This window comes from Phalacrocorax carbo, chromosome 25 (genome assembly GCF_963921805.1).
Source record: "Phalacrocorax carbo chromosome 25, bPhaCar2.1, whole genome shotgun sequence".
Lineage (NCBI taxonomy): Eukaryota > Metazoa > Chordata > Aves > Suliformes > Phalacrocoracidae > Phalacrocorax > Phalacrocorax carbo.
In genome coordinates this window covers 7426704-7440067 of record NC_087537.1, presented here as the reverse complement: position 1 = coordinate 7440067, position 13364 = coordinate 7426704, and the positions used below count along the sequence as shown (strand labels likewise).

At 45.2% G+C, this 13364-nt stretch overlaps 1 protein-coding gene across 1 annotated transcript; it reads right to left on the bottom strand.

The window, feature by feature from the left end:
* Nucleotides 1-5122: 5122 nt before the first annotated feature.
* On the bottom strand, nucleotides 5123-11578 carry LOC104045968 (olfactory receptor 6E1-like). The gene is made up of 3 exons (XM_064473268.1): nucleotides 10552-11578; nucleotides 9532-10474; nucleotides 5123-7645 (listed from the first exon to the last, which is right to left on the bottom strand). The coding sequence occupies exon 3, from the start codon at nucleotides 6581-6583 to the stop codon at nucleotides 5645-5647; it is 939 nt and encodes a 312-aa protein (XP_064329338.1). The 5' UTR covers nucleotides 6584-7645; nucleotides 9532-10474; nucleotides 10552-11578; the 3' UTR covers nucleotides 5123-5644.
* Nucleotides 11579-13364: the final 1786 nt, after the last annotated feature.

The following is a 13364-nucleotide window of genomic DNA, read 5'->3' as shown; positions in this document are numbered from 1 at the left end:
ACCATAGTTTTGACTGACTTCACACTTTATAACCCAGCTTTTGGTGTGTTCCAAGGTGGGATGTTCCCTTTTACCAGTTCCTCAGTTCTTCTTCAAGGATATAGTCATAAAATAAATGCTTCCTTATGTCCCAGTTCCCTCCTCTGACCACCTGATTCTGTTTTGCAAAGCTTACACTGTTCATTGTTTTTATTTAATGGAAAATACCATTTTCTCCAGGATATCACTAATACTGTCAGCTAAGATCCTCTAAAGATAATTTTTTATTTCACCTGGCCCTGCAGGTTCAGAAGCACATATCCTGTTATATTTTACAAACCTTTGAAAATGCTCTTTTTAAGGTAGTAATCAGTTAAATGAAATCCCTTGCAGGTATTATGCTGAAGTCTAGAATAGAGAGACACTTTGTAAATCTACTAATGTTTCTAATTTCTGTTTAGGAAATAAGTAACTAACTAAACAATCGAATGAATAAATAAATAAATATTTCTGACCACACCCAAGCTTTAATTAGCAAGAGTTAAAGGGAAAAAAGAAATGTCTAGTTTTGTGGTTTTCTTAACTGTACTGATCTGGAGGTGTGAACTGCTCACTGTACATAGCACAGTGCTTCCTCCTGCCCTATCAGCTACTCAGGCTCCAGGGACCTAACATGCACTGGCTCAAGCCGTGTGTTTTATTTTAGTTATCGCTTTGGATTATTTTCTTTGGTTTTCGGTAGCATGACCTGCAAACTGTAGTTTTTAAAGAAAGTTTTTACTAGCAGTCTGGCTCCTGTTGATCACCTCTTGTTATGACAGGATTGTAAAAATAAAGTTTGTTGAAAGTAATTTTACTGGTGATCCAACTACATAAAGTCCAAAAGTTCTGGTGATCCAAATACAAATAAAGATGTTATTGTAACTGAAAACTAGACACAAATGCTAACACTTGTTGTCATCTGCAGTAATAAGTTATATTCAAAGAAAAATAAGAGTGACTAGGTATAACCAAGTCTGTTGATCAGGAAATGCAAAGACAAGAGCCTTTAAAGCAGAAGGTCATATGTTACCAGCCCAAAGGGACTGGTCTCTTGGGGCAAACATAAATCTACCTTCTAACGCAACTGTATTTAAAGAACCAGATAGGTAAAAAATCACAAAAACATTAAAAAACATTACAAACCACACAATAGGCCAACTTGTACATATGTTACAGCACAGTGATTACATACTGCTGTGATTATCCCTGAAACTCCTTCCTAGTAGTGCGCTAGCAGCAGGCAGCAAAACTGCTGTTCCTTGTTTTCTGTGTTACCCCAAAACAAAGCTCTTGTCCACAATTCAGTTTCTTTCCTTAATCTGTTAACCAACCCTGCTTGGAGAAAAAACATATCGGAAGTAAACGACCATCAGGCAATTTGCATTAAATATATAGGGCTGGTTGGCCGCAGTTATTGGTAGTTGGAAAAATCTGTTAAGAAGAATCCAGTAAACCAAACTGGCCACATATAGTTAGTTTCTTCATTAGACCCTAGACAAGGAACAAGTAGTGAAATTAGTCATTAACAAAATAGAGATGGCAGGGCACTTTTTTTTGCAAGGTCTCTTGCCAGGGTGTGAAACTGAGCAAGCTTAACACCACAGTTTTGATCATGTCGTTTATTTGATCTTTCAATTCTTGAGGTTATGCTCTTTTTCTAAAAATATGAGGATCTCAACACTTTGTGACCTTGAAAGTTCCCTCAAAGAGCTCTAGGAACAGACAATCAGGAATTCAACAAGGCAAAGTGCTGGGCCTTACGCTTGGATCATAACAACCCCATGGAATCATAGAATCATAGAACCGTTAAGGTTGGAAAAGACCCTTAAAATCATCGAGTCCAACTGCTAACCTATCACTGCCAAGTCCACCATTAAACCGTATCCTCAAACACCACATCTCGCCTTCCTTTAAATACTTCCAGATATCAAGACTCAACTACTTCCCTGGCCAGCCTGTTCCAATGCTTGACAACCCTTTTGGTGAAGAAGTTTTTCCTAATGTCCAACCTAAACTTCCCCTGGTGCAGCTTGAAGCCATTTCCTCTTGTCCTATTGCTTGTCACTAGGGAGAAGAGACCAATCCCAGCCTCACTACAACCTCCTTTCAGGTAGTGGTAGAGAGCGATAAGGTCTCCCCTCAGCCTCCTTTTCTCCAGACTAAATAACCCCAGCTCCCTCAGCCGCTCCTCACAAGACCTGCTCTCTAGACCCTTCACCAACTTCGTTGCCCTTCTCTGGAAATGCTTCAGCACCTCAATGTCCTTCTTGTACTGAGGGGCCTAAAACTGAACCCAGGATTCGAGGTGTGGCCTCACCAGTGGCGAGTACAGCGGCACTATCTCCTCCCTGCTCCTGCTGGCCACGCTATTCCTGATACAAGCCAGGATGCCACTGGCCTTCCTGGCTGCCTGAGCACACTGCTGGCTCATGTTCAGCCAGCTGTCAGCCAACACCCCAGGTCCTTTTCCTCCAGGCAGCTCTCCAGCCACTCCTTCCCAAGCCTGTAGCATTTCATGGGCTTGTTGTGACCCAAGTGCAGGACCTGGCACTTAGCCTTGTTGAATCTCATACCATTGGCTCTGGCCCAACGATCCAGCCTGTCCAGGTCCCTCTGTAGGGCCTTCCTGCCCTCCAGCAGATCGACACTTCCACCCAGCTCAGTGTCATCTGCAAACTTACTGAGGGCGCACTCAATCCCCTCATCCAGATCATCAATGAAGATATTGAACAGGACTGGCCCAAACACTGAGCCCTGGGGAACACCACCCATGACCGGCCGCCAACTGGATTTGACTCCATTCACCACCACTCTCTGGGCTCGGCCGTCCAGCCAGTTTTTAACCCAGCGCAGAGTGCACCTGTCCAAGCCATGAGCAGCCAGCTTCTCCAGGAGAATGCTGTGGGAGACAGTGTCAAAGGCCTTACTAAAGTCCAGGTAGACAACGTCCACAGCCTTCCCCTCATCCACTAAGCGGGTCACCTTATCATAGAAGGAGACCAGGTTAGTGAGGCAGGACCTCCCTTTCATAAACCCATGCTGGCTGAGCCTGATCCCCTGGGTGTCCCGCATGTGCTGCGTAATGGCATTCAAGATGATCTGCTCCATGACCTGTCCCAGCACCAAGGTCAGGCTGACAGGCCTGTAGTTCCCTGGATCCTCCTTCCGACCCTTCTTGTAGAGAGGCGTCACATTCGCTAGTTTCCAGTCATCTGGGACCTCCCCGGTTGACCAGGACTGCTGATAAGTGATGGACAGTGGCTTGGCGAGCTCCTCTGCCAGCTCCCTCAGTATCCTCGGGTGGATCCCATCCAGCCCCATGGACTTGTGAACATCCAGGTGAAGGAGCTGGTCAGTGACTGCCACCTCTTCAACAACTGGGACTTCATTCTGCATACTATCCCCATCTCCCAGCACAGGGGCCTGACAGCCCCGAGGATGACCAGTCTGACTATTAAAGACTGAGGCAAAGAAAGCATTAAGTACCTCAGCCTTCTCCTCATCTTTCGTGGCAAGGTTACCTTCCATATGCTACAGACCTGGGGCAGAGGGGCCGGAAAGTGCCCGGCGGAGAAGGCCCTGGGGGTGCTGGCTGACAGCCGGCTGGGCATGAGCCAGCAGTGCCCGGGTGGCCAAGGAGGCCACCAGCACCTGGGCTTGTGTCAGCACTGGTGTGGCCAGCAGGAGCCGGGCAGGGATGGGGCCCCTGTGCTCGGCCCTGGGGAGGCCCCACCTCGAATGCTGGGCTCAGGTTTGGGCCCCTCGGGACAAGAAGGGCCTTGAGGTGCTGGAGCACATCCAAAGAAGAGTAATGAAGCTGGTGAAGGGTCTAGCGAACAAGTCTGATGGGGAGCGGCTGAGGGAGCTGGGGTTGTTTTGTCTGGAGAAGAGGAGGCTGAGACCTTATCGCTCTTTACCACTACATGAAAGGAGTTTGTAGCAAGGTGGGTGTCCCTCTCTTCTCCCAGGTAACAAGAGTTAGGAAAAAATGGCCTAAGTTGCATCAGGGGACATTTAGACTCGATATTAGGAAAAATTTCTTCTCCAAAATGGTTGTCAAGCATTAGAGCAGGCTGCCCAAAGAGGTAGTGGAGTCACCATCCCTGGAGGTGTTTAAAAGACATGGAGATGTGGCGCTTAGAGACATGGTTTAGTTTCCCTTGGTAGTCTTCGGTTTAGGGTTGAGCTCAATGATGTCAAGGGTCTTTTCCCACCTAAATAGTTCTATCACTCTATGCCTCTGCTTTATCTTCATCCCTGTTAGGTGATCATCTTCAACAAGTATCAGTTCAATGTTTTCTTTAGACCTCCTTTTGCTACTGATGTACTTTAAAAAGTCCTCCTTGTTGTCAGCCACAACACTGGCCAGTTTCAACTCTAACTGAGCTTTGGCCTTTCATGTCTTCTCCCTGCATATACAAATCATAGCTCTGTAATCTTCCTCTGAAGCCTGACCTTGCTTCCAGAGATTTCTTTTTCCTCTTGAGCTCCATGAGGAGTTCCTGTTCAGCCATTACCTGTGATGGCAATTGGTATGTGATCTCCCTGACTTTATCTCAGTCCACGAGCTTTTTCATCTTATTTTCTCTCCCTGTCCTGTTGAGGAGGGGTGGTGAGAGAGCTGCTTGGTGGGTGTCTGGCAGCCAGACAAGGTTAACCCACCACATGTGTACATGACAAGATTTTGGTAACAAGGGGCCTGCAGGTGTGGCCTCTGTGAGAAGAGGCAAGGGGCTGTTCTATGCTGGACACAGCCACTTCCAGCTGGCTCCAAAATGGACTCACCACAGGCCAAAGCTGAGCCCATAAGTGAAGGTGGTGGCACCTCTGGAAAAACATCTTTAAGAAAGGGCAGAAATTGCCAGCTACAGAGAGAGGAGGAGAGAACAAAAAAAGTGAGAAACAACAGAGGGAACAGCAAGATCAGAGAAGAAGGAGGAAATACTCCATGGTGAGCAGATACCCACTGCAGCCTGTGGAAAACCCATGCTGGAGGAGAGGAAAAGTGCAAGAGGAAAGGAGCAGCAGAGGGAAACCACTATGGATTGACCATAACCCTCCCCACCCACCCTGCACTGCTTAGGACAGCAGTAGAGGAGTCCAGAATGAACGAATAAAACTGACATGGGAAAGGGGGAAGTAAAGGTGTTGGTTTAGTATTTTACTTTGTTTCTCACAAACTAAAACTAATTGGCAATAAATTAAATTAATTTTCCCAAATCCAATCTGGTTTGCTCCCAGCAGCAATTGTTAAGCCATCTCTCTGTCTCTACCTCAACCCATAAGTTTTCTTGCTTCTGTTTTTCCTGTTTTCTGCCTCTGGTCTGGCCCACTACAGGGTAGAAGGTGTGAATGAGCAGCTGGGTGGGAATTTGGTTGTTAGCCAAGGTTAACCCACCACAGCAAGGGGGAAAAATACACAGGCAAAGCTGAGTCTAGGTACTGGAGGACTAGAAGACCCTTTCTGCATTGGCATATTTTGGTTGCTAACAGAAGAAGGAACAACATAACATGTAGAAAGCATAAACCATTTAAAATCAGCATCTTTTATTCACGGTTACACAATGCTGATGGTGCATTGGAGAAACAATTCAGTCACTTGGATGAGCTACTCGATCATTCACTACTGCCTTAGGGAGCTAGAAAATGCCTTCAATATGCTCTCCTTTAAGGCTTGTTTGACTTGATTGTTCCTGAGTGAGTAGATGTATGGGTTAAGCATCTGAGTCACCACTGAGAAGAAGAAAGAAAGAACTTTGTCAGAGTCCTTCCCACCTCGCTGTGCTGGGCGGATATACCTGTAAATACATGTGCTGTAAAAAATAATCACCACCATGAGGTGAGCTGAGCAAGTGGAAAATGCCTTCTTCCTACCTGTGGAAGATGGTATATGCAAGATGGTGATAACAATGCAGCCATAAGAAACAGCAGTTACTATTAAGGTCCCAGGTATGATGATAATTAGTATAATAAGCATCAGTCCTTCAATGAACCCTGTGTCTGTGCAGGACAGCTGCAACAACAGGGAAGTATCACAGTAAAAGTGGTTCATGACATTGGGACCACAGAATGGCAACTGGACAATCATAATGGTGGGAGGAAACATCAAGAGAAAACTCACTGCCCAGCAAGCCAGAACCAGCTGGAGGCAAAATCTGTTGTTCATAACTGTTGTGTAATGCAAAGGGCAGCAAATGGCAACGTATCGATCAAAGGACATTGTTGCCACATGGAAAAATGTGCAGGTACCCAAGTAAAAGAAAAGCAGCATCTGAAGGAAACAGCCAGGCAGGGAAATCATCTTCCTCTCTGTCACAAGGCTGTAGAGGGTGCTGGGAATGAAGGTGGAGGTGAAAGTGATTTCCAAAAGGGCAAAATTTCTGAGGAAGTAGTACATTGGGGTCTGAAGGAAATGATTCATAAGAGTAATGCTGATGACAGTAATGTTTCCAAGCAGGATCAAGAAGTAGGCAATCACAAGGAACAGAAAGAGGATGATCTCCAAATGGCGGCTGTTGGTCAGCCCCAAGAGGACAAATTCTGCTACTGTTGTGTGGTTCATTGAGATTTCATTGCTAGCAGAAAAAGAAAAAAAGGCCCATTTTGAGAACTAGTGGAAAACAACAGAGCACAAGTCAATTTGGCTTTGCTAACTTTAAAGGGCAATGGACCCTTCTAAGAGACTGGAGCAGCCACAGTAACCACATATTAACAATCTTATTCACGTAAATAGAGTCCCAAGCTCCACTTGGAACATTGAGTCCTTACTCCAGTTAAAATTATTCATACCATTCCTTCTGAGTATAGTTGAGAGAGGTGCACATGCAGAAACTGTTACAGACCCTAGGACAAATGAATCTCTGAATGGTTTGACAATGTTCACCCTCCATCAAATACAGAAAAAAAGCCAAATGCACACAGTGAGTACTTTGACTAAGTGTCCAAAGACCTTGTAGTTGAAATTAATTTAAAAGCAGTACTGCAGAGGAATGCACTCACACTGACACTGAAGCAGATTAGACTAGTTGGTGGATAGACTGGTTGCATTAGTATTGGAAACAGAAACTTACTGCAGTTAAAAGGAGATAAAAAGAAAATGACAGAGAGAGATAGAGACTTTACAGGGAAAGACCAGACAGAAAGATAGCAATGCTACAAAGAGAAGGATGGCTGGTTACCACTGAGGGAAGGCAAAATGCAAAGAGAAAAGAATGGATGCTACACCAAGCAAGACTATAAAAGGGGGAAGGAGAAAAAGTATGGGGAAAATTTCTGTTTACTTTTCATTTACCCTCAGCTCTACAGCTCCAGTGGATCAATTCGGATGCTGTTGGTCGTTCTTTCTTCTTCAGAGCACCTGTCTCCAGGTATTCCTTCACCTTACAACATCCTACCCCAAACTCAGACATGTATACACCTCCACTGCACTGTGTCTACACTACTGTACTATACTAACATAGTCACCACTGTGGTTGCCATTACCTTGTGGAAGTGAAGTGGAACCTGAAAACTCTGGCTGACGTCCTTCAATCAAATTATTTTCATGCAGGCTTGCAAGATCCCATCTATGGCTTTTCAACTGCATTCTCCCTCATTTTTCTCCCAGACACCAGCCCTCCTTGCCCTAAAAAGAGACACACATCTTGTTTTACATTCAGATCTCCCAGGTTTTATCTATTGTGTCTGGATCCTTGAATCTGGTTTAGACTTATTTCAGACTCATTTCAGGTATTTCTGAATGATTGAAATAAACACCAACACAATGAGTTTCCAGGGAAAGCAAGTACATCTTAGGTAGCTCATAGCCCATGCCAAACATGCCACTCAACTTTCCTTCTTCAAAAGCTCTTTAAAAAATGCTCAGTAAAAGGGTAGATACAAGGTAGGATGCTACAACCCTTCTTATCACACTATTCCCATCAAATCTTTCCCCTTTAGTGCCCTTTTTCCAGCAAAACACAGCGTTTTATTATCATCATCTCATAGTTGTTTCTCAAAAAAACACCTTCCCTCTCACAAAACATATAAAATAGAGAACATATTTTTTAATACCACAGGTGGACAGATATTATCCGGAAGATGAGTGTCCAGTAACAACTAAAAGCTTTTTCTTATTTTGCAGACTACAAGTTCAGTTTTCCAAGCCATTGTGCCTTTCATCTTTTGTTGTCTACAAAACATCACACCTAATCTCTAAGAAATGGTCCAAATAGTTACCAGTATATCCACAACAATCCAGGATTTTTCAAAAAAGATTCTGAGTCTGATGTTTCTCCTTCATTTAGTTTGACATCTGATCTTTGGCAAATAAATGTCCTCTCTTTCCAGCTCCTTTTTATAATAGTGGTAGCATATCACATTCTTGTACTTCTTCACTGAGTCAAACCTCAGGACCAATTAGGTATTGAAATCTGCCAAAAACCTTCTGGGAAAATGTTTGTGAAAGTTTGAAGAATGGCAAGAATATTATCAAACCATAGAGAGAATGAGCTTGGAAATGACCTCTGAGGGTCCAATCCCTTGCTAAAAGAAAGGCTAACTTCAAAGCTGGACAAGGTTGCTCATGACCTTCTCTAGGTAAGTGTGGATATCTCCATGCATGGGGATCCCACAACTTCCTTGGGCACCGCCTTGTGCTTCACCATTTTCTTTATGAAAAGGTATTTCCTTGTGTCCAGTGGAGATTTACTTGTTCAAGCCATGACCCACACCTCTTATCCTTTCATTGTGCACTTCTGAGAGGTCTGGCTCTGACTTCTCTATAAATCCCTTTCAGACAGTGGGCAGTACAGCTAGATCCCTCCGCTGAACTTTGTCTTCTCCCTCTGCTTCTCTTCATGGGTTATGTGCCTCAGTTCTCTGATCAACTTGCTTGTCCTCCATTGAACTCAAAACATTTTTATAACATCTTTGGGTTTTTTTACTGGGGGCAAGGGGAGATATACTGTACGAAGTTCTCCAGATGCAGCCTCACAAGTGCCAAGCAACAAGAAATTAGCACCTATCTTGAACGGCTGGCTATAATCCTGTGAACGTAGCCCAGTATGCAGTGAACCTTCACTGTCACAGGGGCACACTGCTGATGTGTTTGGCATGTCACACCAGGAGCCCACAGGTCTGTCTGCAGAGTGGCTCCACAGCCAGGCAGCTTCCAGCCTACACCTGGTGATGGGGTTATCCCATCCCACATGCAGGACAACTGAAGGGAGCCCGCTCCACCTCACTTAGTACATGAACTAAGTAATAGCTAGCTCCCTAGCTACTGTGGTTACTACCAGGAGCTAAGTTCAAAGCACCAACATCAGACAGGAACTAGACTATTAAACCACCCTTTGGCATCATCCATCTTTCTCTGTTCACTATTAGGAATAAAGTGACTAACATGGATTTCTAAAGCAAAGGCCTAAAGCTAGCAGAGGAAACACACCCTTGTAAGAACTTGAAAGCCAAGTCAATTTCTAAGTCAGTGAGGATTATCCCAGATCCTTCCTTAAATTAGGACTCACTCACCTCAATCAGCCTATTCTGTAGCTGTGGAGAGGAGAAAAGGACAAACAGACATTACTGCAAATCTCAGCTCTGCAGGAATCAAAACTTTACTTTGACTGTTAATACTTGCCCTCTTCCTGAGGGAAGCAATTCATAAGTTGGATTGAAATCCTTCACCACACATGAAGAAGAAATAAACAAATTATTAACCATTTAGTACAGGAGGAAGGAGGATCACTCTATAGGCCATCTGTTTATTTCTAAAATGTTTTTCTCTATTTTGATGACGTTCCTGGAACTACTAATAAATCAACAGCATAGGATGTCCCAGAGGACTGGAGGAAGGCAAATGTTACCCCTAACTACAAGTAAGTCTTGAGGGAGGATCCGGGTAACTATAGGCCCATCAGCCTTACTTCAATCCCTGGGAAAGTTATGGAACAAATCCTCCTGAGGGCCATCACAAGTCAAATGAAGCACGTGATTGGGAAAAGCCAACATGGCTTCACTAAGGGCAGATTGTGCTTGACAAACCTGGTGGCCTTCTATGACAAAGTGACTTGCCTGGCTGACATGGGGCGGGAGGCTGGACACTGTCTACCTGGACTTCTCCAAGGCCTTTGATACGGTCCCCCACAGTCTCCTCCTGGAGAAACTGATGTGTTACGGCCTAGACAAGTGGTCTGTGCAGTGGGTGGGGAACTGGCTGACAGGCCGCACCCAAAGGGGGGTGGTAAATAGCTCTTTCTCACACTGGCAACCTGTCACTAGTGGAGTCCCCCAAGGATCAATATTGGGCCCAATGTTATTCAACATCTTTATAAGTGATCTGGATAACGGCATCCAGTGTAGCCTGATGAAGTTTGCTGATGACACCAAGTTGAGTGGGGCAGTAGACACTCCAGAAGGGAGAGCTGCTCTGCAGGGAGATCTGGATAGGCTGGAGGAGTGGGCCAGCAAGAACCTTATGAAGTACAACAAGGAAAAGGTCATGCACCTGGGAAAACATAATCCGGGAGTGCAGCACAGACTGGGATCCACCTGGCTGGAGAGCAGCTCTGTGGAAAGGGACCTGGGGGTCCTGGTGGACGGGAGCCTCAACATGAGGGAACAGTGGCTGCTGCGGCCAAGAAGGCCAACAGGATGCTGGGCTGCATCAAAAAGGGCATCGCCAGCAGAGAGAAAGAAGTCATTATCCCACTTTCCTCAGCGCTTGTCAGGCCACACCTGGAGCACTGTGTACAGTTCTGGTCCCCGCTGTACAAAAAGGACGTGGACAGGCTGGAAGGGATCCACAGAAGGGCCACCAAGATGATCAGAGGACTGGGAAGCTGCCGTATGAGGATGGGCTGGGAGAGCTGGGTTTGTTCAGCCTTGAGAAAAGGAGGCTCAGAGGGGATCTCATCCCCGTGTACCAGTACTTAAGGGGCAGCTGCAAAGAAGATGGAGACTCCCTTTTTACACAGAGTCACACGGACAGGACACGGGGGGATGGACACAAGTTGCTCTTGGGGAGATTCCGATTGGACACCAGAGGGAAATTTTTCACAGTGAGGACAGTCACTATTGGAATAATCTCCCCAGGGAAGGGGTTGACTCGGCCACGTTGGACACCTTCAAGAGTTGTCTGGACATGGTGCTGGGCCATCTTGTTTAAACTGTGCTCTTCCCAGAAAGGTTGGACTAGATGATCCCTGAGGTCCCTTCCAACCTGGGATTCTGTGATTCTGTGATTCTGTGGATGTTTCATAATGAGGAAGTTCTTATGTAAGAGTGGGAACCATCCAAGATGATATTGTGATATGTCTTTCCAGCAGGTTCAGGTATTATTCTGCCACTTGTTAATCCATAGTCTGTACCAGGTCTTATCACACTCAGCTCGTCTGCACTGTCCTGTCTGTCATGGCTTACTACTCTCTTACTCAACTCTTGATCAAAGTAAGGTTGTGCTAATCCCACTTTATTTTGCCCCTTTGTCTTATGTCATCTGGCAAATACAGGCAATTATATTTTCACTTGCAATATACATCATTAGTGGGCAAATAGCTTAAGTTTTCACAGATGTATACACTCCATACACAAAAATTATGATTAAAAACTCTGGGGAGTTCTCTGGGGAGGACTGGGGCTCTGAGCAACCTGACCTAGTCGAAGATGTCCCTGCTCACTGCAGGGGGGTTGGACTAGATGGCCTCTAAAGGTCCCTTCCAACCCAAACCATTCTATGATAGGAATGATGACCATAAACGAGTAGGCTGCAAGCTAATCAATGGCCGTCAGGACCTAGTAATCTTAACCCTTATGAAGGCAGCTTGCTTTATTCACATTGTACTCATTGTAAATTAGTTGTCTGTTTCTTCCATGCAAACACCAGCTGGGGAGTTTCAATATATAACTCAAACTTTATAGGTATTTGTCACTTCTTGGAGTTGCGTCTACTGCTGGCGTTGTGGCTCACTGAAAGTGCATTAGTCATATCACAGATGCCTCGTATCCATAAGCCTAAGGCATACTGGGACTATGAACTCTGGAAGGGCTGTGCTGTTGTGACCACTGCTCTTACCTCTTGCTCTTGAGGGGATAGTAACATCTTGGCACCAGCATGTAACCTTTCCACCTCACATCTTCTGTGTCTACAGTTTCTGCATACCAGTGTTCCCCTCATATCTCTATTACCAGGGCTTTTTCAGACAAATGTCAGCACAAGGTATCAATCCAGTCAGTCCCCAGAGATATCATGGTATACCTTTCCAGCAGTTTTAGGTACTGTTCTCCTGCCACTTGTTGACTGGTGGCATCTGCAAAGGCTCATCACACACAGTTCTTATTTACATTGTCCTGCTGACCATGTCTCATTACACTCAGCTATTCAACTTGTGATCAAGGCAAGAGGGTGATATTCATGTGACATATACGCATGGTGAGGTGACTGCCACCCCACAGCAGAATTCTAAAACGAGACAGGCTACCACCGCAGTCAAGTGTCTGTTGTTGTTGCCTGCAGATGAAGACCTGTATGAGTTGCATGTATTTCCTCATGCTCCCAGCACGGATGACAAGTTAGTGACAAAAATTCAGTAAAGGAAACATATTGGTATTAGCAGGAGGACAGAGAGGTCTAAGGCTAGCATAACTCCAGGAGAAAATGCACTTAAGGAAAAGAGAATGGCCCTACAGCTGACCCGACCTGACAGAGAGAGATGGAGGAAATTATACATTTAACTGTAAACCATGGTTCTTTCACATGCTGCCTCTACAATCCAAACTTCCCCCAGATTTTAGCACAACACTAAACAGTGCCTCTACAAGATGTGCAACTTCCACTTCGCTTAGTGTCACAGAATAACCAGGATGCAACTGAGATCAGGTCAGGACAGTAGCAGTATATCACTACAACCCTAGGGGAGAGCAGAGAGCAGCAGTGACACTCTGCTGATGTGAACTCTGCCCAAATGGGGCAGTTACAGAGTTTATACACCTTTGGGTTATACGACTCATTCTTCACCGAGCCCTGTCAGATAAGCAGGACATGGTAAATCACAGTGTGATGGTAAATCCACAGAGTGGATTACTTCAGATAAGGAGTATCTAGACAGTCCATCCTTTTACAATCAACTCATTCCTTCAACAGTTGGGTCATGCTGAGTCAGTGAGGCTATCAAGTCACGCTACAGACTTCTAACTAGAGAAGTCTGCAAACCTCTGCCTATGAGGTGTCAGCTATTTCACTTCTACACTGGGGAAAGGATCAGCACAAGTAAAAAGCTTCAGATGTGTTCAAGTTAGCATGGCTGGAGCAAAAGACATCGGTTTTGGATAGCATTGGGTTAGCAAGAGCTTAAGAACTTCCACTT

What these genes read in the sequence shown, in the direction of transcription:
- LOC104045968 (XM_064473268.1), bottom strand. Translation starts at nt 6,583, where the DNA reads ATGAACCACACAACAGTAGCAGAATTTGTCCTCTTGGGGCTGACCAAC.